This window comes from Heloderma suspectum, chromosome 7, assembly GCF_057233095.1.
Source record: "Heloderma suspectum isolate Gila_16-S chromosome 7, 16-S_ref, whole genome shotgun sequence".
Classification (NCBI taxonomy): Eukaryota; Metazoa; Chordata; class Lepidosauria; order Squamata; family Helodermatidae; genus Heloderma; species Heloderma suspectum.
In genome coordinates, this window is record NC_139464.1 from 34973457 (window position 1) to 34998310 (window position 24854).

The 24854-nt window shown below is 43.5% G+C and overlaps 1 protein-coding gene across 13 annotated transcripts in view; it reads left to right on the plus strand.

Moving 5' to 3' along the window:
• STAB2 (stabilin 2) overlaps window positions 1-24854 on the plus strand; it is a 153061-nt gene that overhangs the window by 53133 nt on the left and 75074 nt on the right. For 12 of the 13 annotated variants that reach the window (XR_014784265.1, XR_014784266.1, XM_084809611.1 and 9 more), the window contains 11 exons: window positions 4605-4757; window positions 5248-5322; window positions 8694-8807; window positions 9543-9629; window positions 10777-10888; window positions 12193-12373; window positions 14993-15086; window positions 17057-17215; window positions 18831-18926; window positions 20871-20966; window positions 23322-23369. Coding sequence is in view for 11 of the 13 variants with exons in the window: in XM_084809611.1 (XP_084665737.1) it covers window positions 4605-4757; window positions 5248-5322; window positions 8694-8807; window positions 9543-9629; window positions 10777-10888; window positions 12193-12373; window positions 14993-15086; window positions 17057-17215; window positions 18831-18926; window positions 20871-20966; window positions 23322-23369 (1215 nt within the window). In the remaining 2 variants the exon portion in view is untranslated. The remainder of the gene's footprint in view (window positions 1-4604; window positions 4758-5247; window positions 5323-8693; window positions 8808-9542; window positions 9630-10776; window positions 10889-12192; window positions 12374-14992; window positions 15087-17056; window positions 17216-18830; window positions 18927-20870; window positions 20967-23321; window positions 23370-24854) is intronic. The other variant, XM_084809617.1, reaches the window with a different exon arrangement.

Genomic DNA, 24854 nt, shown 5'->3' on the forward strand with positions numbered 1-24854 from the left:
CGGCTGGGCCAAAGCCGAAAGGACACTCAGCTGTGGATGTGTCTGGTGGTGAAAAGAAATTCCGATACTGTAAAGAACCTGGAATGTCAGATCAATGAATCAAGGTAAGCTGGAGGTGGTCAAACATGAGATGGAAAGATTGAACTTCGACATCTTGGGAATCAGCAAACTCAAATGGGCGAATTTAATTCAGGTGACCATCATATTTATTACTATGGGCAAGAATCCCTTAGAAGAAATGGAGTTGCACTCATAGTCAACAAAAGGGTGGGAAAAGCAGTACTGGGCTACAATCTTAAAAATGATAGAATGATCTCAGTACGAATCCAAGGCAAACCATTCAACATCACAGTAATTCAAGTCTGTGCCCCAACCACTGATGCCGAAGAAGCTGAGGTTGATCGATTCTATGAAGACTTACAACACCTTCTAGAACTAACACCAAAAAAAGATGTCCTCTTCATCATAGGGGATTGGAATGCCAAAGTAGGAAGTCAAGAAATCACCAGGATAACAGGAAAGCATGGCCTTGGTGTACAAAATGAAGCAGGACAAAGGCTAATAGAGTTTTGCCAAGAGAACACGCTGATCATAGCAAACACTCTTTTCCAACAGCACAAGAGGCGACTCTACACATGGACATCACCAGATGGTCAATATCAAAATCAGATTGATTATGTCCTTTGCAGCCAAAGATGGAGAAGCTCTATACAGTCAGTAAAAACAAGACCTGGAGCTGACTGTGGCTCAGATCACGAGCTTCTTGTTGCAAAATTTCAGCTTAAATTGAAGAACGTAGGGAAAACCACTAAACCATTCAGGTATGACCTAAAGTATATCCCTGATGAATATACAGTGGAGGTGAGGAATAGATTTTAGGGATTAGACCTGATAGACAGAGTGCCTGAGGAACTATGGACGGAGGTCCGTAACATTGTTCAGGAGGCAGCAACGAAATCCATCCCAAAGAAAAAGAAATGCAAGAAAGCCAAGTGGCTGTCTGATGAGGCTTTACAAGTAGCTGAGGAAAGAAGGGAAGCGAAAAGCAAGGGAGAAAGGGGAAGATATAACCAACTGAATGCAGAGTTCCAGAGAATAGCAAGGAGAGACAAGAAGGCCTTCTTAAATGAACAATGCAAAGAAATCGAGGAAAACAATAGAATGGGAAAGACTAGAGATCTCTTCAAGAAAATTGGAGATATCAAGGGAACGTTTTATGCAAAGACGGGCATGATAAAGGACAAAGAAGGCAGGGACCTAACAGAAGCAGATGAGATTAAGAAGAGGTGGAAAGAATACACAGAAGAACTATACAGGAAAGATCTGAATGTCCCTGATAGCCATGATAGTGTGGTCACTGAACTTGAGCTGGACATCCTAGAGAGTGAAGTCAAGTGGGCCTTAGGAAGCATTACTAACAACAAAGCTAACGGAGATGACAGTATTCCAGCTGAGCTATTTAAAATCCTAAAAGATGATGCTGTTAAAGTGCTGCACTCAATATGCCAACACATTTGGAACACTCAACAGTGGCCACAAGACTGGAAAAGGTCAGTTTACATTCCAATTCCAAAGAAGGGCAATGCCAAAGAGTGTTCAAACTACCATACAATTGCGCTCATTTCACATGCCAGCAAGGTTATGCTCAAAATCCTACAAGCTAGGCTTCAACAGTATGCAAACTGAGAACTACCGGAAGTACAAGCTGGGTTTCGAAGAGGCAGAGGAACTAGAGATCAAATCGCCAACATTCGCTGGATCATGGAGAAAGCAAGAGAATTCCAGAAAAGCATCTATTTCTGCTTCATTGACTATGCTAAAGCATTTGATTGTGTGGATCACAACAAAATGTGGCAAATTCTTAAAGAGATGGGGGTACCAGACCACCTTACCTGTCTCCTGAGAAACCTGTACGCGGGTCAAGAAGCAACAGTAAGAACCAGACATGGAACAACCGAGTGGTTCAAAATTGGGAAAGGAGTACGACAAGGCTGCATATTGTCGCCCTGCTTATTTAACTTATATGCAGAGTACATCATGAGAAACGCCGGGTTGGATGAATCACAGATCAGAATTAAGATTGCTGGGAGAATTATCAACAACCTCAGATACGCAGATGATACCACCCTAATGGCAGAAAGTGAAGAGGATCTAAAGAGCCTCTTGTTGAGGGTGAAAGTGGAGAGTGCAAAAGCTGGTTTGAAACTCAACATTAAAAAAATGAAGATCATGACATCTGGCTCCATCACTTCCTGGCATATAGAAGGGGAAGAAATGGAAGCAGTGACAGATTTTATTTTCTTGGGCTCCAAGATCACCGCAGACAGTGACTGTAGCCATGAAATTAAAAGACACTTGCTCCTTGGGAGGAAAGCTATGGCAAACCTAGACAGCATAATAAGAAGCAGAGACATCACCTTGCCGACAAAGGTCCATATAGTCAAAGCTATGGTTTTCCCAGTAGTAACGTATGGCTGTGAGAGCTGGACTATAAAGAAGGCTGAGCGCTGAAGAATTGATGCTTTTGAACTGTGGTGCTGGAGAAGACTCTTATGAGTCCCCTGGACTGCAAGGAGGTCAAATCAGTCCATCCTAAAGGAAATCAAGCCTGAGTGCTCATTGGAAGGACAGATACTGAAGCTGAAGCTCAAATATTTTGGCCACCTAATGCGAAGAGAAAACTCTCTGGAAAAGACCCTGATGCTGGGAAAGACTGAAGGCAAAAGGAGAAGGGGACGGCAAAGGATGAGATGGCTAGATGGCATCACCGATGCAATGAGTATGGACTTGATCATGCTCTGGGAGAGAGCGCAGGACAGGAAGGCCTGGCGTGCTATGGTCCATGGGGTCACGAAGAGTCGGACACGACTGAACGATGACAACAACATTTCCATTGAGGGGGATCTCTGTAAATTCTGATGTGTGCATTCAGGGGACAAGCCTCATTGAGCATGATGGGAGTTACTTCTGAGTAGACACTAATTGGTTTGTGCTGAGAAATTCAGGGGCAGGAGACAGGAGATACCCCTTGACCAGGGTCATGGTGAAAGGCACACCCCTGGGCAGAGCTAGCATACCCAAGGTAAATGTGGGGGTTGGGGCACACAACAACTATACCACCGAGAACCTGACTTAAGAAAAAGAATTGGACTTTAAGAAGTCTCAGGAAATCTGTTTTTTCCCTGATAAGCTCCAGGGTGGCTGCTGGGTGGATACAACTTCGTGTATCCCTAACGACCTCAACATGCTGCCAGCTTGGAGTAAATCACCCTATAATTCTGCCTCTTTCAATCCTCAATTCAGTAACTTAAAACTTCAGTTTATAAGAAATAGAGCTTATGCATCCAAAGTGTGGGGTAAAGTTAATTGGTCATACCAAGGAAATCTGAACACAGATAACAAATACAAGAGATGAAAATGTGAACAATCTTGGATTTCTCACTTTTCAAGTCAAGAGGAAATAAAATACACGTCCAGTGCCCTGTACAAACAAGGAAGAATAGCCAAACATGTGTAAAACGGAGAATCAAAATACTGCAGCCTCCACATCAGCTATTGTTGGTGATGCCTTGGTGGTGATGGTTGGGTGTCTTGTTAAGCATGATTAGCACCCCCTCTGGTGCACCTACGACAACAATACAAGACAGGGGACAACAGAATACAGGACAAGATAGATGGATCCCATAGGCTGCTCCTATTTTCTAAAAGGCAGTAACACAGAATTAATGGAATAAGATATAAACTACATACTGCTTCTGCATATGATAACTGGTTGCTCAGTGTGTGGATCTCTCTCCTTATCAGAGCATATCAGTTTTGCAGTTCAGGTCCATGTTACCAGTAAAATGGATAGAGGGGATATAAAGCACCTTTTACAGTGGAAGTGCTATGCAAAGAATAACAGTAATTTATCTGTATGGTTTTTTATTATTATTATTATTGCATTTATATCCCATCTTTTTCCTCTTGCAAGGAACCCAATGCAGCTTACATTATCCTCCTCCTCTCCATTTTATCCTCACAACAACAACCCTATGAGGTCGGTTGGGCTGAAAGTCTGTGACTGGCCCAAAGTCACCCAATGAGCTTGCATGGCTGAGTGGGGACTAGAACCCAGATCTCCAGGCTCCCAGTTCAACACGGTCATCACTATACCACTCTGGCTAGGGAATTCCTGGAGTTGTAGGACTTTTTTCTGTCTAAACATGCATAGGATTGTGCCCTTAGTGAGCATTCTGTAGTGATTATGATCATTTGTTGGGTAATGTAAATATGTGATGTAATTGTTTTCTTGTAAACATCACAAGTTATGGTTCCTAATTAAAATGTATCAATTGGGGGTTGTTTTTGTCATCATTGCCTAACAAAACTTTTTTCCAGAAACCTCCTTTATGGTGACTTATCCCCTTCTTGCCACCCCAAGGTTTGTCTCTGCTCCTCCAATGAAAAATGTCTCACTATATATACATTAATAAAGACTGGTGGGTAATTTGAAAAGATAATTTCAGAATATTATTATTATGCACAGTAATAAAGACTGGTGGGTAATTTCAAAAGATAATTTCAGCATATTGTTGTTGTTGTTGTTGCTGTTGTTGTTGCAGGGACAAATCCTAGTCAATGGTCAACTGATTGAAGAAACAGACATTCCTGCAAAAAATGGCCGAATTTACATACTTGCTGGTGTTCTCATCCCTCCCTCCATTACCCCAATTCTGCCACAGAGATGTGATGAAGAGAAAACTGAGATTATGATGGTAAGGCTCTGGAGAACCGTAAGGCAAAAGGCAGTATCCAATAAATGCTCAATGGTTAGGTCCAATGCATGTACAGCATTCCTCTCCAGACAAGGGTTACCCAATCCATGCAAACAGAGGGAGCTAATCCACATTCCTAAATGCCTACAGTTCAGCTCTTTCTGCAGACACAAGAGCCCCCTGTGATCATCGGAATGCACATGAAAACCTATATTGGGGCAAAGGAATACTCAGTGAAGGCTGGTGTCTCCAATGTCAGTGGGGTAGAGAATCCACTCCGGGTTTCAGTCAGAACTGGTTTCACATCTTGGATAGCTCCTTTAGAGTTCTGACTGAAACCCCGAGTAGATTCACTGCCCCACTGACATCGGAGCCATCAGCCTCCACTGTGAATACTTTAGAAATCACAGCTGTTAGTCTGCCTGAAAATATTTTCAAAAGGCAAAGATATACTTTCCTAATCTATCATTTGTATTATTGTTGGTTTTAGGGTTCCTGTGGAAAATGCCAAATACATTTCTGGAAAATGCGAAGTCACGGCTGCCCAGAAGATTCAACACCTCTTGTAAATAAACAGATCGTCCTTACACTTACCAAATAAATCAAGAAACAAGATATTGTCTTCTACATGCATTTCAGTAAAATTCAAAATAGCACTTGTATCATAATAAAAATAATAAATACAAGAAGCATATTATGAATGTGATCTGTTCTCCATCAGAATTAGCATAGTTCTCTTGTTTGCTTTCAGTATTTGTTGTTCAGTCGTTAAATCGTGTCCGACTCTTCGTGACCCCATGGACCATAGCACGCCAGGCCTTCCTGTCCTCCGCTCTCTCCCGGAGTGTGCTCAGGTTCATATTCATTGCATTGGTGATGCTATCTAGCCATCTCATCCTCTGCCGTCCCCTTCTCCTTTTGCCTTCAATCTTTCCCAGCATCAGGGTCTTTTCCAGTGAGTTTTCTCTTCGCATTAGGTGGCCAAAATATTTGAGCTTCAGCTTCAGTATCTGTCCTTCCAATGAGCACTCAGGCTTGATTTCCTTTAGGATTGACTGATTTGACCTCCTTGCAGTCCAGGGGACTCGTAAGAGTCTTCTCCAGCACCACAGTTCAAAGGCATCAATTCTTCGGCGCTCAGCCTTCCTTATAGTCCAGCTCTCACAGCCATACGTTACAACTGGGAAAACCATAGCTTTGATTATACGGACCTTTGTCGGCAAGGTGCTGTCTCTGCTTCTTACTATGCTGTCTAGGTTTGCCATAGCTTTCCTCCCAAGGAGCAAGCGTCTTTTAATTTCATGGCTACAGTCACTGTCTGCGGTGATCTTGGAGCCCAAGAAAATAAAATCTGTCACTGCTTCCATTTCTTCCCCTTCTGTATGCCAGGAAGTGATGGGGCCAGATGTCATGATCTTAGTTTTTTTAATCTTGAGTTTCAAACCAGCTTTTGCACTCTCCACTATCACCCTCAACAAGAGGCTCTTTAGATCCTCTTCGCTTTCTGCCAGGGTGGTATTGTCTGCATATCTGAGGTTGTTGATAATTCTTCCGGCAATCTTAATTCTGATCTGTGATTCATCCAACCCGGCGTTTCTCATGATGTACTCTGCCTCTGCATATAAGTTAAATAAGCAGGGCAACAATATGCAGCCTTGTCGTACTCCTTTCCCAATTTTGAACCACTCGGTTGTTCCATGTCTGGTTCTTACTGTTGCTTCTTGACCCTCGTACAGGTTTCTCAGGAGACAGGTAAGGTGGTCTGGTACCTCCATCTCTTTAAGAATTTGCCACAGTTTTTTGTGATCCACACAATCAAAGGCTTTAGCATAGTCAATGAAGCAGAAATAGACACTTTTCTGGAATTCTCTTGCTTTCTCCATGATCCAGCGAATGTTGGCGATTTGATCTCTAGTTCCTCTGCCTCTTCAGAACCCAGCTTGTACTTCCGGTAGTTCTCGGTTCACATACTGCTGAAGCCTAGCTTGTAGGATTTTGAGCATCACCTTGCTGGCATGTGAAATGAGCACAATTGTACGGTAGTTTGAACACTCTTTGGCATTGCCCTTCTTTGGAATTGGAATGTAAACTGACCTTTTCTAGTCTTGTGGCCGCTGTTGAGTGTTCCAAATGTGTTGGCATATTGAGTGCAGCACTTTAACAGCATCATCTTTTAGGATTTGAAATAGCTCAGCTGGAAAACTGTCATCTCTGTTAGCTTTGTTGTTAGTAATGCTTCCTAAGGCCCACTTGACTTCACTCTCGAGGATGTCCAGCTCAAGTTCAGTGACCGCACTATCATGGCTATCAGGGACATTCAGATCTTTCCTGTATAGTTCTTCTGTGTATTCTTTCCACCTCTTCTTAATCTCATCTGCTTCTGTTAGGACCCTCCCTTCTTTGTCCTTTATCATGCCCGTCTTTGCACAAAACATTCCCTTGAGATCTCCAATTTTCTTGAAAAGATCTCTAGTCTTTCCCATTCTATTGTTTTCCTCGATTTCTTTGCATTGTTCATTTAAGAAGGCCTTCTTGTCTCTCCTTGCTATTCTCTGGAACTCTGCATTCAGTTGGATATATCTTCCCCTTTCTCCCCTGCTTTTCGCTTCCCTTCTTTCCTCAGCTACTTGTAAAGCCTCATCAGACAGCCACTTTGCTTTCTTGCATTTCTTTTTCTTTGGGATGGATTGAGTTGCCGCCTCCTGAACAATGTTACGGACCTCCATCCATAGTTCCTCAGGCACTCTGTCTATCAGGTCTAATCCCTAAAATCTATTCCTCACCTCCACTGTATATTCATAAGGGATATGCTTTAGGTCATACCTGAATGGTTTAGTGGTTTTCCCTACGTTCTTCAATTTAAGCCGAAGTTTTGCAAGAAGCAGCTCATGATCTGAGCCACAGTCAGCTCCAGGTCTTGTTTTTACTGACTGTATTGAGCTTCTCCATCTTTGGCTGCAAAGGACATAATCAATCTGATTTCGATATTGACCATCTGGTGATGTCCATGTGTAGAGTCACGTCTTGTGCTGTTGGAAAAGAGTGTTTGCTACGATCAGCATATTCTCTTGACAAAATTCCATTAGCCTTTGTCCTGCTTCATTTTGTACACCAAGGCCATGCTTGCCTGTTATCCCGGTGATTTCTTGACTTCCTACTTTAGCATTCCAATCCCCTATGATGAAGAGGACATCTTTTTTTGATGTTAGTTCTAGAAGGTGTTGTAGGTCTTCATAGAATCGATCAACCTCAGCTTCTTCGGCCTCAGTGGTTGGGGCATAGACTTGAATTACTGTGATGTTGAATGGTTTGCCTTGGATTCGTACTGAGATCATTCTGTCGTTTTTGAGATTGTACTGCTTTCCTACCCTTTTATTGACCATGAGTGTGATGCTTGTCCATTTTAGTTCGCCGATTCCCAAGATGTCGAAGTTCAATCTTGCCATCTCATGTTTGCCCACCTCCAGCTTACCTTGATTCATTGATCTTACATTCCAGGTTCCTAAACAATATTGTTCTTTACAGCATCGGACTTTCTTTTCACCACCAGATACATCCACAGCTGAGTGTCCTTTTGGCTTTGGCCCAGCCTCTTCAGTCTTTCTGGTGCTACTTGGAAATACCCTCTGCTCTTCCCCAGTAGTATATTGGGCATCATATCTTTTAGCCTTGTGATACGTTCCATGGGGTTTTCTTGGCAAGAATACTGGAGTGGGTTGCCATTTCCTTCTCCAGTGGACCACATTTTGTCAGTACTCTCCGCCATGACCTGTCCGTCTTGGGTGGCCCTGCACGGCATAGCTTATGGCTTCACTGAGTTACTGAGTTCCGCCACAACAAGGCAGTGATCCATGAAGGGGTTGCTTTCAGTATAGCACTGATTAACTCTGATGGTTATATATGGTTTATTTGAATGGATTTTTTTTAATACTCTAGGCTTTCAGAAGAAGTACATGCCTTTACCAGGATCACACCTACCAGGATCAAACCTACCAGGATCAGACCTATCTAAAATATGGGTGTGCTATACAGTGCAAAGTAACAAAAAAGGTGAGAGTTGCAAAGAATCATTTGGTTGGTAGTCCCCCATAAACTGCTAATAACTCAAGATTGCAATCCTATACGTGTTTAGAGAGGGGAAAAGCCCTACAACTCCCAGCATTATGGTATGCTGAGAGTTTCTCTCTAAATATGCACAGGATTGCACCCCAACTTGTGTAACTCTAACATCTGTCATTAACCTCTGTGGTGCTACTAGCTGCTGCTTGGAACAGCCACCTCTGCAACCTACATATTTTTGCCACAGCAAAAATAACATCATCTCTATCTTTGGTATTGATCTCTTGAGAATAAATGCAACGAACCACATAAAATAAAACAGGTGCTGTGCACACACAAAACCCTTTGGTTCACAGACTTTGAGTACATATGGTGGCCATCTTTACAAGTGCAGCAGGTTCAACACGCAGTGATCAGAGCACTTGTAAAGCAGCAGTGTAGGCAAGCCAAGCGTCCATTGCGGAGCCACGGGGGCAGTAAGAAAAAAACCGGTAGGTGGCAGCAAGAGATAGCAAAGACAGAACAAGAAAGCAGATACTACAGACATGCAGTATCCTCACCTTAAACTTTAAAGAACCCAAATCTCTGACTGTAGTCACAAGCTTCTCACTAAGGTTTTGCTTACTGTGTAAATGCACACGTGCGAGCGCACACACACGCATACCTAACAAATCTGATTGTTGTTCATTTTGCTTTGTTATAAGGAAGTGTTTGCTTATTTCACAGGAGCCAAAGTGTTGCAAAGGTTTCTTTGGCCCAGACTGTAACCAGTGCCCTGGTGGCTTTTCCAACCCCTGCTCAGGAAATGGTCAGGTAAATGAAGTAAATCTATTTAATGCTAGCTGGGGTCCATTTTCATTTGTGGAACACTGGAAAGTAGGTCCAATTGGCATCAACTTTTTGGTTCTTCTGATATGTCAGTTGACTTTGGCACATCCGGCATGCCTTCTTGATTGCTCCCACACTCAGCTTCCCTTTGGTGCATGATGAGTGGGATGGATGTGGAATAAAAACATTTCTACAGCTGCTTATGCACCGAAAGGAAATCTGAATGCACAGAAGAGCCAGCTGAAGAAAGCATCGCTCTGTGTGCCATGCACCAAAGTCAATTAACATGTCATTAAAAGCAGAGGGCTATGTGAATCAGCTCTCAGTCTTAGCACCACAGGAGAGAAAAAGTTATGGGTCTGGACAACTGTTCAGAATGTCTAATTTTGAAATGTCAGATTAAAATTTGAGGGGTTAGCAGTGGTACAGTAGAGCCAGGATCCACAGGGACACAGCACCAGCATGCTTTTTATTAGCAGGGATGCCCATGTCATCTGCCACCTTCCTCAGACCTCCCTCTTCCTTCTGAGCTTAGCTGTAATTCTCATAATAAGCTCAGAGAAATGAATTTTTCCAGCCACAGTATCTTATTCCCTGTTGTAATACAAGGTATTTTGGGGTAGCTTGGCCTTGTATGGGCAATTAAGAGCCATTAGTTTTACAAAAGACATGCTCGTGGTGGAGGGGAAAGCTGCCAGAACTGGTTTATTGATATGGATCGACACAGCTGCCTGGATTTTTGGACTCTCCCTGGGGGCGTGGCTATGGGGACTGTCATGATGAGTGTCTGCACTTCAAAATTTACCACTACACCACTGGGATTGGGGGAGCAGAAATAGGTCACTCCCGCTGATGCGAGGCACATCAGAGAGCTGGAAGATGTGACAGTCTTGTCTTTTTATTTCTTGAGCAATGGGGAACAAAATGAATAATATGGAAGAAGCCAAAGGTTTGGGATAGTGACTGTTAGAATATTCTTTACCAGTTCTTTCTGGGGGATATTCATATGTTCAGAGAGGGAACTATCGTCTTGTAGAATTGCCTCAGCAGTACTTCCCCAAGGAGAAACCCCTTTATTGCTACATGTGAAACTCAATGCACACAAGTCAGGTCTCTTTCTTTCTCATTGCAGTGTATGGACGGGATGAAAGGAAATGGAACTTGTGTTTGCAATAGTGGGTTTGAAGGATCGCATTGCCAGTTCTGTTCAGACCACAATAAATATGGACCAGAGTGTGACAACAGTAAGCACTGAAGCTTCCTCCTTCACTGAACATTTTAAGCCTTAGTCACATTTATACTTTTGCACATTGTCATTAGATCAGCTCTCGGGGGGGGGGGGGGGCTCTTTTGTAATATGCAAAACCAGCTTCTTTCCAGTGACCATGAAAAGTTGTGAATCCAGATTTGGAAATGGGAACACATTGGCTTGGATCCAAAGGAGTGTGGTCTGGATTCTGTTTGTACAGAGGGGTTTCCCACAGCTTTCTCACTCTACAACCCCTTGCGCGCACCTCCTCCAAAAAGCTGCTCCTTTTGAGGACCCTCCCAAATGGCATGGGATGTGGCTTGAGAGTCTGCCATTTGGGGGAATAAAGGCTCTTTGGATCCCAATCAGTACATTTGTCCCCACCTGGGCTTGGTCATACCCGTCTGTGTAGTCACCTCATGTCTGTTGGTAAACAATTTCTTGGTAATACAACATTCATAAATAAAACTAAAATGAGCATAGATCTGCATGCCATTGTCCAAAAAGCTAGCTAATGATCCAGGGGTTTTGTTTCTAACTACTACACCAGTATATAAGGCTTATTCTCCTTCAGTGGACAAGGTTATCCTGAGGTGAGGATGGATCAATCGATTTCTGGTCTATGCCAGATTCACATGTGTTCAATCATGTCCATTCCATCTCATTACTGCTTCAATCTGCATTTTTTTTTTCAAGCATGAAATTCACACTAAAATACAATATGTATTTTTTACAAAATATGCATGTTCGTACACATTTTATCCACATTTTTATACACATTTTTGTTACCTTTATTTGAGCAGAGAACACACAATTCAGGAACATGCAAAAACTAAAGGATAACTGCATCCCAGTCCACATATTAATCCAGGAAGTGTAAATCAGGTGGGTTTGCTTTAAAAGGAAGACCAAATGAACTCTTCCAGGATCCTTATCCTGAGACAAGTTATGTCTCCCATTGACTCCATAAGCCATCATTGCAGAGTCTTAACCTTCCATGTAATATCAAAATGTATGTTTGGGGTCGGGGAAGGCAGGTAGGATTTATACCAAATAAAAAATAATGCAGACCATGAATTATGCATTAAAAGCAGCTGAAACCAGAGTGCTCCCTAACAGATATTCCAACAGCCACTGCTATCCAAACACCTACCAAATATTTTATTTGAAAGAGAAGTATACATTTCATAAATATACCATAGCTGCTGCTGCCTTTCCTCTTGTCAAAGGAGTACAGTCTGAAAGTATATGCCTCTTTGGGTTATCTCATTGACATTTCTTTTCCCCATCTTGCCACAGAATGTATGTGTGTTTATGGAATATGTGACAACCAAATAGACAGTGATGGGACCTGCCTTGCTGGTTCGTGCAAAAGTGGATATGCTGGGAAATTCTGTGACACGCAGGTGTTTCCATGTGGGGCTTTTCTTCAGTTCTGTCATGCAAATGCTGATTGCCTGTTTCGCAATGGTGCCCTGAGGTAGGCTCACCAGATACATCTGATAATCTTTTGTGCTGCTGGGATGGTTCAGTTGTGAATTATAAGCTTTGTTATGTAGGACAGCACACTCGTCTCCCCAGTTGTTACCCTTTGTGAGCATAGAGTTGGAAGGGGCCATTTAGGCCCTCGAGTCCAATTCCCTGCTCAATGGAGGAATCCAGTGTAAAGCATCCCTGACAGATGGCTCTCCAGTCTTTGCTTAAATATCTCCAGGGATGGAGAGCCCACCACCTCCCTAGGCAGTTGTTTCCATTGTCTGATTGCTCTGACACTTGGGAAGTTTATTCCTGATGTTCAGCCAAAACTGGCCTTCCTGTAACTTATGCCCATTATTTCATGTCCTACAGATGATAGAGAACAGGTTACGGCCCTCTTCTGTGTGACAACCCTTTAGGTACTTGAAAACTGCTGTCATATCCCACCCCCCGACCCGCTCCCTCCAGTCTTCTCTTCTCAAGACTAAGAAGAAGATGCATTCATGTGTTGTGCTATCAACCTGCCCAGTCACTGAGGTCATCAGAGGGCATGCTCCTGGTGGTTCCGCATGGACCTATGGCCCAATTTGAGTCCACCCAGAGAAGAGCCTTCAGTGTGGTGGCCCCCCTTCCATGGGACTCCCTGCCACTGGAGGTCAGGCAGGCACCAACAATGTTATTTCCAGTGCCTCCTGAAAACAGCTTTATTCCAGGAAGCCTTCCTTGACTGATCAGCCACAGTTTTTATTGGTATTCTGTATTTAAAAACTAAATTTTTAATTTGGTGTTTTATTCTTTGCATCTTTTTCTCTTTTATTGTTCACTGCTCTGGAATCTGTTTAGATGTGGAGCAGTATATAGATGTTGTAAATGAATAACTAATACTAATCTGGCAGTGGTGCACATTGTACCCTCCTGCCGGGACCCTTCTCCATCTTGACTGCTCCGACTGGGGATGGTTATCACTGGTGCTGCTGCCCCTCTTCATCTCCTTGCATTCTTTGGGTTGGGAAAAGTTCAGGCGATCCTTCCTCCTTATAGGTGGCTCTCGTAAGTCGCTCTCCAGGCTACACCATTTCCTCCTCCACACACTCCACACACTCATACCTTCACACTCACAAATAGGTCTTTAATCCTGCGCATGCTATAGCATGGGAGGAGCTATAGCTCAGTGTGGCAGAGCACATGCTTTGCATGCAGAAGGTCCTAGGTTCAATGCCCAGCGTCTCCAGGTAGGGCTAGGAAAGAACCTTCCCTGAAACCCTGGAGAGCTGCTGCCAGTGGGCTAGATGGAGCGAGGGACTGATTCAGTATAAAGCAGCTTCCCCTGATCCTATGTCCACTCCTGTTTGGGGGCAGGGGGGTGTTCTGCACTGCATCAGCTGTAGCCTTGAAGTCCCATCCTCTCTGGTTGGCATGCAGGAAGTCATGGTTGCTCACTTACTCCATGGCCAGGGTCTCTCCTTCATACAGTCCCCTTTCCCTGGCATGGGCCCTATTCCTGCATGCAGGGGTCTTGGTGTGGTTGGGGTATCCCCTAATCCCCCACAGCTCATTAAGGTGCAAGTGATAAATTACGATGAAAATAAGGCATGTCCAAATGGCAGCTGCCCCCATTTGTGGTGCTCGTCAGTGCCAACCTGCAAGTATGGAAACTGTCCTGGGAAATAAATATATAAAAAGCTACTTTACCCTGAATCAGTCCATTGCTCTAGCTTGTCCAGTATTGTCTACTTTATCCAGCAGTGGATCTCCAAGGTCTCTATGTCATTCCAGTCCTGCTACCTGAGTTTCATGAACTGGAGATGTCAGGGAAGGGCCCTAACACAGAGTGTGTGGTTTGCACATCCGAGCAGTGGTGCCATCATGGTAGGACTCTGAGGGAGACGTCCAGGGCTCTACTCAGCAGAATGAGCCAAAAAATCTGGAGTCTTTCTCCGAATGCCACCTCCAAGGGAGGCTCGGAAGGTGGCAAGAAGGGAGAGGGCCCTTTCAGTGCTGGCCCCCCAATTATGGAATGATCTTCCCACAGAGCCCTGCTTGATGCCAACACTGTCATCTTTTCAGCGCCAGATTAAGACTGTCCTCTACTCCCAGGCATTTAATGGCATGTGATGGGGCATTTATGCAAGCTGTCTGAACAGGTCCAGTATTTTATTAAAATTGTTTTTAGCTGTTTAAATTGTTTTTAAATTTTGTACATTAAATTTTTTTAATGCTGTATTTTATCTTGTGAATTGTTGTGAACCACCCAGAGAGCCTCAGCTATTGAGCAGTTTAGAAATGAAATCATCATCATCAATCATCCCTCAAATGCAGCAGGACTGGCTTGCCACATTTTGAAGTAAATTCCCTTCTAAAAGGCTCCTCCACACACACATGCTGTCCATAAAACCATTAAACCCAGAGCCTAAAATGACCAGATCACACCACTGCATATGAAAAGCGGGGCTTCATATCTTGGAAGCTACTGTTAAAGGACCTTTTTGGCAGTAGGGTTAGGGAAGATCTCTCTCTGAAGCACTGTAGAATTGCTGCCAGTTAGGGTGGAAATATATATATTTAGCTTCATTTTATGCTTGTCGTCCCCATTAATTTCACATACTTTGATGCAAATTTTTAGCTGTATTTGCAAACCTGGATACGAGGGAGATGGAGTAATTTGCAGTGAGGTAGATCCTTGCGCTAATCTAATTCCACTTGGCTGCCATGCTAATGTAAGTATGCAATTCCTTTATATATTTATTATAGACAAACAGATATATACACATATTTAAATTCTGAATTGAATCCTCTAAATTAAGATTATTTTCATAATGAAAAATATTTTCCAGTTAAAATGGTCACTACCAGAAATATACACTCATGGGTCCAAAATAGGCTCAACTTGAAGTTCTTTTTAAAAAAGTGATGTGTAATGATGCTTCCAGTGAGTTGGGGGAGCTTCAAGATTTTACTATAAATCAGAGGTGGGACACTACTTTAAGGTGGGGGGCTGAATTTCCCTCCCCAGGCCCTCCCCAGGCTGGGTGATGTCAGTGGGTGTGGCCCTATTGTAGGAGGTGTGAAGGTAGGCCTGACTAGGCCTTGTAAGTGGTTTGGTTCAAGCAAGGTGCTTGATGGGATTGAGAGAATGTGTATGTGTGTGACCATGAGAAGGTAATTGTAACTTGCTCATTATAAGCAATAAATTCCTATCCACCAAAGTAGCTCATCCCTGAAGATAAGAATGCAGCTGTACTGATAAGACTGTTGCTGAGCTAAATTAGCTCTTGAGCATGTGTAGTATATTTTCTTTGTTCTCCAACTAACTAAATGCATCCTGTTTCTTGTATTTGAGGACACTCAGTTGCAGCTGACTCTCCCACAGTGTTGTTGTTGTTCAGTCATTATGTCGTGTCCGACTCTTTGTGACCCCATGGACCATAGCACGCCAGGCCTTCCTGTCCTCCGCTCTCTCCCGGAGTGTGCTCAAGTTCATATTCATTGCATCGGTGATGCTATCTAGCCATCTCATCCTCTGCCATCCCCTTCTCGTTTTGCCTTCAATCTTTCCCAGCATCAGGGTCTTTTCCAGTGAGTTTTCTCTTCGCATTAGTTGGCCAAAATATTTGAACTCCCACAGTGTATCTGTGCTTTACATTCCTGACTGTTCAGCCTAACCTACCTTGGATATTTCCTTAACAAAGGCAAGAAGCACACCAAGGGCTGATCTACATTGCGACCGCCATTGCAATGAATTTGGTGTCCTGTCAGCTTAAACGCTCTCACATTAAAACGTGATTATCCACACTCTCCCATTTTCCCCGTTGTGGTGCTTCATCGAATGCGCGAGCTCGGTTCACACTCGAGCGCTGTGCTGTTTTCCTGCTCTTAAAGATGGAGGCTCTCATTGGAGGATCAGAAACTCTTCCTGTTTCTGCTGATTCCACGCCCACCACTCTCACAGCTCTCAACGGCCCCATATCGTCTTCCGGCTACTGATCGCATAGCTTCCTCAGCACTCAATGTTTCCTCTGCAACAAGCAAAGGGCTGGATGTGCGTGTGCTTGTCTGATCTCAGAAGCTAAGCAGGGTTGGCCCTGGTCAGTAGTTGGATGGGCAACCGCCTGGGAATCAGGCTTCCTGCATTGAGCAGGGGGTTGTTCTATCCCTTCAAATGAGACTAAGTTTTATCCCCGTCTATCCCCCGCTTCGGCTGTTTGTTTGTTTTTAATTAAGGCGTTATCTTCGAAGAATCGTGGCTTCTCCGCGATGTTTTTTTTTTCTAATTCAGGCAGGACTGAAGATTCGAAAATTTGAAGATTTTAGTCTAATCTACCAGCTTTACAGCCGCAAATGGCGTCCACTAAGCCATTTGGGCCATAAAGCTGGTAGATTAGCCTAAATGCAGGCATAAATGGCTGCATTTAGGCTAATCTACCAGCTTTATGGCCGCAAATGGCACCCACTACACCATTTGCATCTGGAGACTCACATACCCTACCCCAGCGATACGGCACGGCAATGGCAGCTGGCCATATCGCCGGCGGAGCGGAGCCAGCAGCCGGCTCTGCAGGATTTCCACAGAGCAGAGCCAGCCTGGATGGATTCCAATGGGAGGGACGGATCACCTTCCCCCCCACGGACCCCCCCACCTGGAACAGGGTAAGCATTCCGCCCATCCCTACTCTTAATATACCTGCAGGCAGAATGTATGAAAACTGGCCCTGGAACCCATGAGTGTGTGTGCCAGCCAGGATGGACAGGGAATGGAAGAGACTGTTCAGAAATCAACAACTGCTTGCTGCCAAATGTTGGAGGCTGTCATAGTAATGCTACCTGCCTATATATAGGTCCAGGTCAGGTAAGTTCATTCTACCTCTTCCTTAATTTCTGCATCATAGGAATCCTCTGTAATCTCTCTATTAGTAACAGAGAATGTGTCAGCCAATGGAACTCAATAATCTACTCTTGGTTTATGCAGTAATAATACAATCTACAGGTATGCAGTCTCATGTGTAGATTAGGGTGGCCAGCCAGATGGGCGATTAATAAATTTAATTAATAAATAAATAAATAAATAAATAAAATAGATTAGATAGATATAGATAGATAGATAGATAGATAGATAGATAGATAGATAGATAGATAGATATAGATATGTTTATGGGGGACTCACAATTATCAATCTTCATTCTCATTTCTCTAATCTTCTTGCTACAATTGCTAGATTGTTTTCTGGGCCTGTTTTGCTGTTTTTAGCATCAGCCTGACACAAATCTAAGAAAGCATGTTACATTCAAAATGGTTATTAACCAAAATACAATCTAAAACCAGCAAAGTTTTTTTTAAAAAAATTGGGAGAACAGAATCTGGCAATCAACTAAGCCCATAGGTTCACTGAAATGAAATAGTTTTCACCTGGCATTGAAGGAGGGGATCAGACAGATGTTTCAGAATCAGGCTGTTACTACAGAGAAGACCTCCTCCTCCCATGTACCCACCAACTGGATCTTTAATGGTGGCTGGACAAAGAGAAAGCCCTATTCTGATGGTACTGAGTGAGCAGACAGGCTCATGTAGGTTGAGAGGGTCCCCTAGACTGTGGCTCAATAAAACCTTTTGAATAAAGTTTGCAACATGAACCTGTGTCTGTGTACCAGGGATAAGGGAATCTGTCAATTACAGTGCCGTTTTGTTCCTCATTTTCCCAACCTCAAGTTTGGTTCGGCCCAATTCCGCATCAACGTACGAATTTTCTTTTTAAAGGCTGCATGAAAATTCATATGCATTTTTGCACGCACTTCTAATATATGCATTTGTGTGCACACATTTTCCAAGCGTACACATTTTTGTGTGCACTTTTTGCTAACGTGTGCATTTTTTTTGCAAGGTAACAATGTGTTTCTCTGCATTGTTTTCACTATTGTGAGCATTTTTGTGTGCACATTTCCCTAATGTGCATATTTTTGTATGCATTTTGAGGGGGCACCAAACTGTAGCACTAAATTCAGTGGAGCGTACATTTCAGTGCTCATCTTTATTCTGATTTGCGTAGTGGTTTGGCAGGTGCAACTTTGGTAAATTCACATAAACATTTAGATGGAACAAACTTCTCACATATTCCTAGTATGTATTTGCACACATGTAACAGCCCTCTGGTGTGTCAGCATGACGTTCTGAGTCCGCTGCCAGCATCATCCATTGCAGACATTAGGTCACGAGAAAATTTGGGACTTCAGCTCCCAGCATTTCTGATCATTTCCAACCACTGGCCATGCTGCTGGCAGGGAGTTTTCTGGGAGTTGAAGTCCAAAATATCTGAAGATCCACCTTCTGCCCACCTATGATCCATTGAGCAGACACAGTAGTCACTGTACTCTATCCTAAACTTTTACTGATAGGAACCAGCAACTCATAGGGGTGAATAGATGTGTTTGAAGCTCATTCATTTATTCCATATTTCCCATACAATGTAGAATGACTGTGAATGTATGGAAGGATTTCGGGGCAACGGATACGAATGTGAACCAATAAACTCCTGTATGGAACAAAATGAGAAGTGCCATCCACTGGTGAGTTATTAGTCTGAATCAGTTTACAAAATATCCCCAACTCTGTGGCGTTTAAAAAATTGAGATACATTAAAATAAACTTTCTCACATGACCAGGGAAATGAATAAATTTTATGATCAATGTTTTGAATGTCCAAGCTGTCTAGACCTTACCTCTTGACTGTATGTTTCAGCATCAGTATGGTAAATCTTGGAATGCTTATTTCTGTCTAAACATGCATAGGATTGCACCCTTAATTGCCATGCTGGGTACAAGGTTTTCAAGGGAGATTGCAGTTGAGCAAGGAGGGGTTAACTCCCCCCTCCCCACATGCTACAACACACACACCCAGCTTCTGTCTGCATGGCTTAGGGGGGAAAGCCTTTTTCTATTGGTTTGAGATGATCTGGAGCAGGGTGTAAATAAAATAAATTCTTCGGTTATTTGAGACTATTTGGATGAGAAATTAATTGGCTGGCTTTGCCTCCTATGAGATTTAAATATATCCCATAATTATTTATAAATTTGCACGTATAGATATAAATTAGCATATGCCCATTTTATGCAGATCTGTATTTAATGGCCCTGAGCCCCAAATCTTTTAAGTGCCTAGCAGTTGATGCCGTGTGACATTTTCTTAAGATTTCACTTGCCCCTGCACTGTAAGGTTGCAGCAGTGAACTCCCCATCACAAGGGGCTGACATCTGCTGTCACTTGCATGCTGGACAGCTCCTTGACTGGCACACTATGGGACAGATCGTCTTCCTACACCCAGCACTGAATGTGGTAGATGCACGTCTCAGTAATGTCCACATATTAGGTGACTGTCAAAGCTGCTCCTTGAGAATGAGCCTGGTGCAATACATAGAGTGCTGGACTTGAGCTGAGGAAACCTGGATTCATATTAGGGACTGGAAAACTTCCCTTGTTCTGATTTGGAACTGGGCTTGGTCAAACTGAGCTATTTTCTCAAAATCAGAAAATATCTTATTGTTTAAGAAAATTAAGAACATAAGGAGAGTCAAGTTGGATCAGATCAAGGGTCCATCTAGTCCAGCATTCTGTTCACACAATGGCCAACGAGCTGCCTGTGGGAAACCCACAAGCAGGACAAGAGTGCAAGAGCACCTTCCCACCCATGTTGCCCAGCAACTGGTGTACATAGGTATACTGCCTCTGATACTGGAGGTAGCATATAGGTACCAGGTAGCATATAGTCACTAATAGCCTTCTCCTTCAAGGATTTGTTTAATCTCCTTTTAAAGCCATTCAAATTGGTGGCCATTGCTACAGCTTGTGATATTCAGGAGTATGGTGGGATCAACATGCTCCCCAACCTTCTGCCAGCCCCACAAGCTCCTGAACTCTGCCCCACCAGAGACCTCACTGGAGACCTCTTGGATGGACCCCCTCCACTCTGGTGCCTTGTACAGAGGTTTTAGCCATGTAGGGCAACCATCAGATTTGCAGCAACCCTAAATTAACAACTGTTTAACAATATTGTTTTAGCCATGTAGGGCAAACATCAGATTGCAAACCAAAATAACCCTAATTTCCCGAGTGCTTCCTTTGTACAGACCCTACTGATACAGAACAGCATAGTGGCTTTCACAGGAGAAGTTGATTATTCCTGAAAAATCTTGTAATAGGACTTTAAATTCGAGCTGACTAATCCTTGTAACTAATACATTAATTAATGGATTTGAATTAAATGGATTTGCCTTGCAATTGCTGCGATTCAAGAAAAACCATGTGGTTAATGGTACCCTTGCATGATAGGTCAGCAGATTTCATTGGCAGCAAAGTGCTCTTGAAGTCTTCCTTGAATCGAAATGTGTCCATCAGTCAGAGCCCTGCCAGAAAGGCTGTATGGGAGCACTGCAGCTTTTTATACTGCATATTATATTGCACCAGGAGGAATGTAAAGATGCCTAGATGTCTGAACATCTTTCTCTTTTCCCAGGCATTTTGTCAGCTCACATCTTCTGGCATCTGGGAATGTGTGTGTTCAAAGGGCTATGAGGGAGATGGCAGCATATGCTATGGGAATGCAGTGGAGGTTAGTAGGAACATCCTAAATGATCACTTGCCTAAATGATTCTGGCCAGTATTTCAGTGCATACAGTACAAAAGAACAATATCCTCAGCAGTTACTTGACACAATGCCAGCAGGAATCAGAGGCACTTGGCACAAACACACATTCTAGGGAGCTGATGAGTCCGACTTTACAAAGGACAACCCTCCATTTGAAAGGTTGTCCGAGGACAGTCCCCTGTTCGAAGTCATCCTCTATTACAGGGGTGGGCAACATGTGGCTTTCCAGCTGTTTTGGCCTACAACTCCCATCAGGCCCAGCCAGTTTAGCCAATAGCAAGGGTTGATGGGAGTTGTCAGCCAAAACATATGGAGGGCCAGGGGTTGCCCACCCCTGCTCTGTTTGAAGGGACGTCCAGTCAAATTCCATTTTAAAGATCAAGAACCTTAAGACGGGAGAGCCAGCAGCGGCCTTGAAGTTTCCCATCATCAATAGTTAAGACCTGGACAGCAGACTGAGCAGGCACACAGGCCACCAGGACACAGTCTTCCCCACTATGGTAGCTGTATCATCATCATCATTACATCTGCATTTGTATCTTGCCTTTTTTTCCTCTTGCAAAGAACTCAAGGCAGCTTACATGGCCCTCCTGTCCATTTTATCCTCTATTATATTTGTCCATTATATTTCTATTTAAATGATAGTAATCATTTCTAATCATGAGAAATGCCGGATTGGATGAATCAGAGGTCGGAATTAAGATTGCCGGGAGAATTATCAACAACCTCCGATATGCAGACGATACCACCCTAATGGCAGAAAGCGAAGAGGATCTCAAGAGCCTCTTGTTGAGGGTGAAAGAGGAGAGTGCAAAAGCTGGTTTGAAACTCAACATTAAAAAAACTAAGATCATGTCATCTGGCCCTATCACTTCCTGGCATATAGAAGGGGAAGAAATGGAAGCAGTGACAGATTTTACTTTCTTGGGCTCCAAGATCACCGCAGATGGTGACTGTAGCCATGAAATTAAAAGACGCTTGCTCCTTGGGAGGAAAGCTATGGCAAACCTAGACAGCATAGTAAGAAGCAGAGACATCACCTTGCTGACAAAGGTCCGTCTAATCAAAGCTATGGTTTTCCCAGTAGTAATGTATGGCTGTGAGAGCTGGACTATAAGGAAGGCTGAGCGCCGAAGAATTGATGCTTTCGAACTGTGGTGCTGGAGAAGACTCTTACGAGTCCCCTGGACCGCAAGGAGGTCAAATCAGTCCATCCTAAAGGAAATCAACCCTGACTGCTCATTGGAAGGACAGATAATGAAGCTGAAGCTCCAATATTTTGGCCACCTAATGCGAAGAGAAAACTCCCTGGAAAAGACCCTGATGCTGGGTAAGACTGAAGGCAAAAGGAGAAGGGGACGGCAGAGGATGAGATGGCTAGATAGCATCACGGATGCAATGAATATGAACTTGAGCACGCTCCGGGAGAGAGCGCAGGACAGGAAGGCCTGGCGTGCTATGGTCCATGGGGTCACGAAGAGTCGGACACGACTGAATGACTGAACAACAACAACAAAATCATTTCTAAATTTGCATCTATACATACGAATTAGCACTATAAAATTATATACACATTTGTGCCCTCTTTTGTCCTCTTTTTTGGTGCTGTATTTCCTTTTTCACTGATGCTCAAGTGGCCACCCTAACACATTCTTACAGAAATTTAGCATCAGAGGTTATAACATAAGTGGTAATGGTGAAGCATTATCTACTGAGTATTAGGTAGAAGTGGAACTGAGTTCCATCCTAACTGGAATTCCACCCTAATTAGAATTCAGTCCAGATCTTGGAATTCTGGTCAGGGACAAATTATTTCTGGGAATGGGGACTTACTGATCCAGAGGTTTACAGGCTGTTCTAGCACATGCACAGTAAGGCCTCTAATTAGAAGGGTAATTAGAAGGGTTCTTCTAATTATTGTCAAAGTATGCTTGCATACATGACACCTGAGGCATAGCTCATGATAATTCATATTAGAGATTAAGAACTCTTTCTTTAGTATGTATAGGAATGTATTATTTTTTCATAATGCTTTGTTGCGAACCGCAAAGTATACAAATGGATGGATGGATGGATGGATTGACTGAAGAATTGTAGAAAAGAATATTCCAGATGGAGGATCACATACATACCAACTGTCATCTCTAATATGTTTGTACAAATGAGATGCAAATGTTGCTAGCTGCGATTCCTTTATTTTAACACTAGGGACTGAGACATCAGGGACTGAAATTGGAACCATCTACATTGAAAGCACAGGCTCAACCTCCAAATTCTGGACTCTCCCTAATAATAATTTACCTTTTTCTCTCTGCTCAGGAATTATCTTCTCTGTCAGAAGCAGATGGATTTAATGAGTGGGTTGATGTAAGTATCGACTATAAAAATATCCAGTAAGATACTAAATGCTTGTTTGTGTGTTTATTAGTCATCTCTCCACCCAAAGGCATTTTAAATTAAAATAATGAAACAGATAAAACCCTAAATATAACCAATGAGCAGAAGTAGCACAAATAAACCACTGAAATAGTCCCTAAAACACATTAAAATGGAAGGGTATAATAATTTGTTTATTGCAGCATTAAAACAGGTGACAGGCAAAATGATAAAAGCAGCCTCAACAAAAGCTCAGCAATAGAAAACACGAGCAGAACAAAGCATGAAGTTAGGCGGCCTGGAAGAACGTGATTAGTGAGTTGGTCAAGCATGTTTCCTTTGGTAGAGAATTCTACAGTGTGGGTGCCATAATGGAGAATGGTCCTGCTGGGACACTTGACCAACAGATAGCAAGGAGCAAGGCCACCACCTTATTACATCAGAGTTCAGGGGTGGGGAACCTTAAACCCAAGGGCCAAATCCAGCCATCCTGGGGTCCCTATTTAGCCCTCCAGGGTTCTGCAAATGGCCACAACCTTCCCCCCCCCCAACTACTGATTGTTTGGGGATGTCAGGAATGATTCTGAGCATGTGGAGATAGTTAGCAGCTCAGATTCAGATTGGGAACAGCCAGAACTGGGGGAGATTTCCTCCCTAGTGAGCTCAGATATGGATAGGCGTTCTTCTCAGGAACTTGGCTTGCAGATGGCTCAACCAGAAGGCCCTCCCCCCTTTCCTCCCCCATGAGAACCCAGGTCGCGGAGGAGGAGGAGGAGAGTGTTGGGTGTGACCTGAGGGATGCTAGAGTCTGGCAAAGAGGGAAAAGTTAGAGATGTAGCTCAGACGTTCCACCCGGTTGGCTATGCGTGATAGCTTTCACAGGGGGCCCCAACTGTAAGGGAGAGGCGTTCCCCCCTATGTTATTCTTGCCAACAAGTTCTTGTTCAAACTGCCAGCAACCTCTCTGATTCCCACTTGGTTCCTCTATTAATATTCGTAATTATGTGAATAGGGATGTCAGAGAATTTTGCCACGAATCTCGGGGAGGCCAAATGCCAGCGCATTCGGCCCCCCGAAATTGGTGGTGAAACAGTCTGCCCCCCCGCCGCCCCCCCTGGGACGGGACTTACCTTGTGCAAATGTCCCTGGCGGTGGCAGCTCTGGCGGCGGTTCGGCGGCGGCTGCGGTGGCCGGTCTTCCAACCAGCTGCCGCCACCGCCATTTCCAGTAAAAAAAAAAAACACCAAAAAAACGTGATAGGCTATGTAAAGATTTACGTAGCCTATCATGGCTAGATTTTCAAAAAATACCGTGATAGGCTACGTAAATGTTTACATAGCCTATCACGGCTGAGTGAAAGAAAGAAAAAACCATGCGTACATAAATGGCGGCGCCCATGGGCGCCGCCATTTGCGTACACGTGGTTTTTTGGTTTTTTTTTTCACTCAGCCGTGATAGGCTACATAAACATTTACG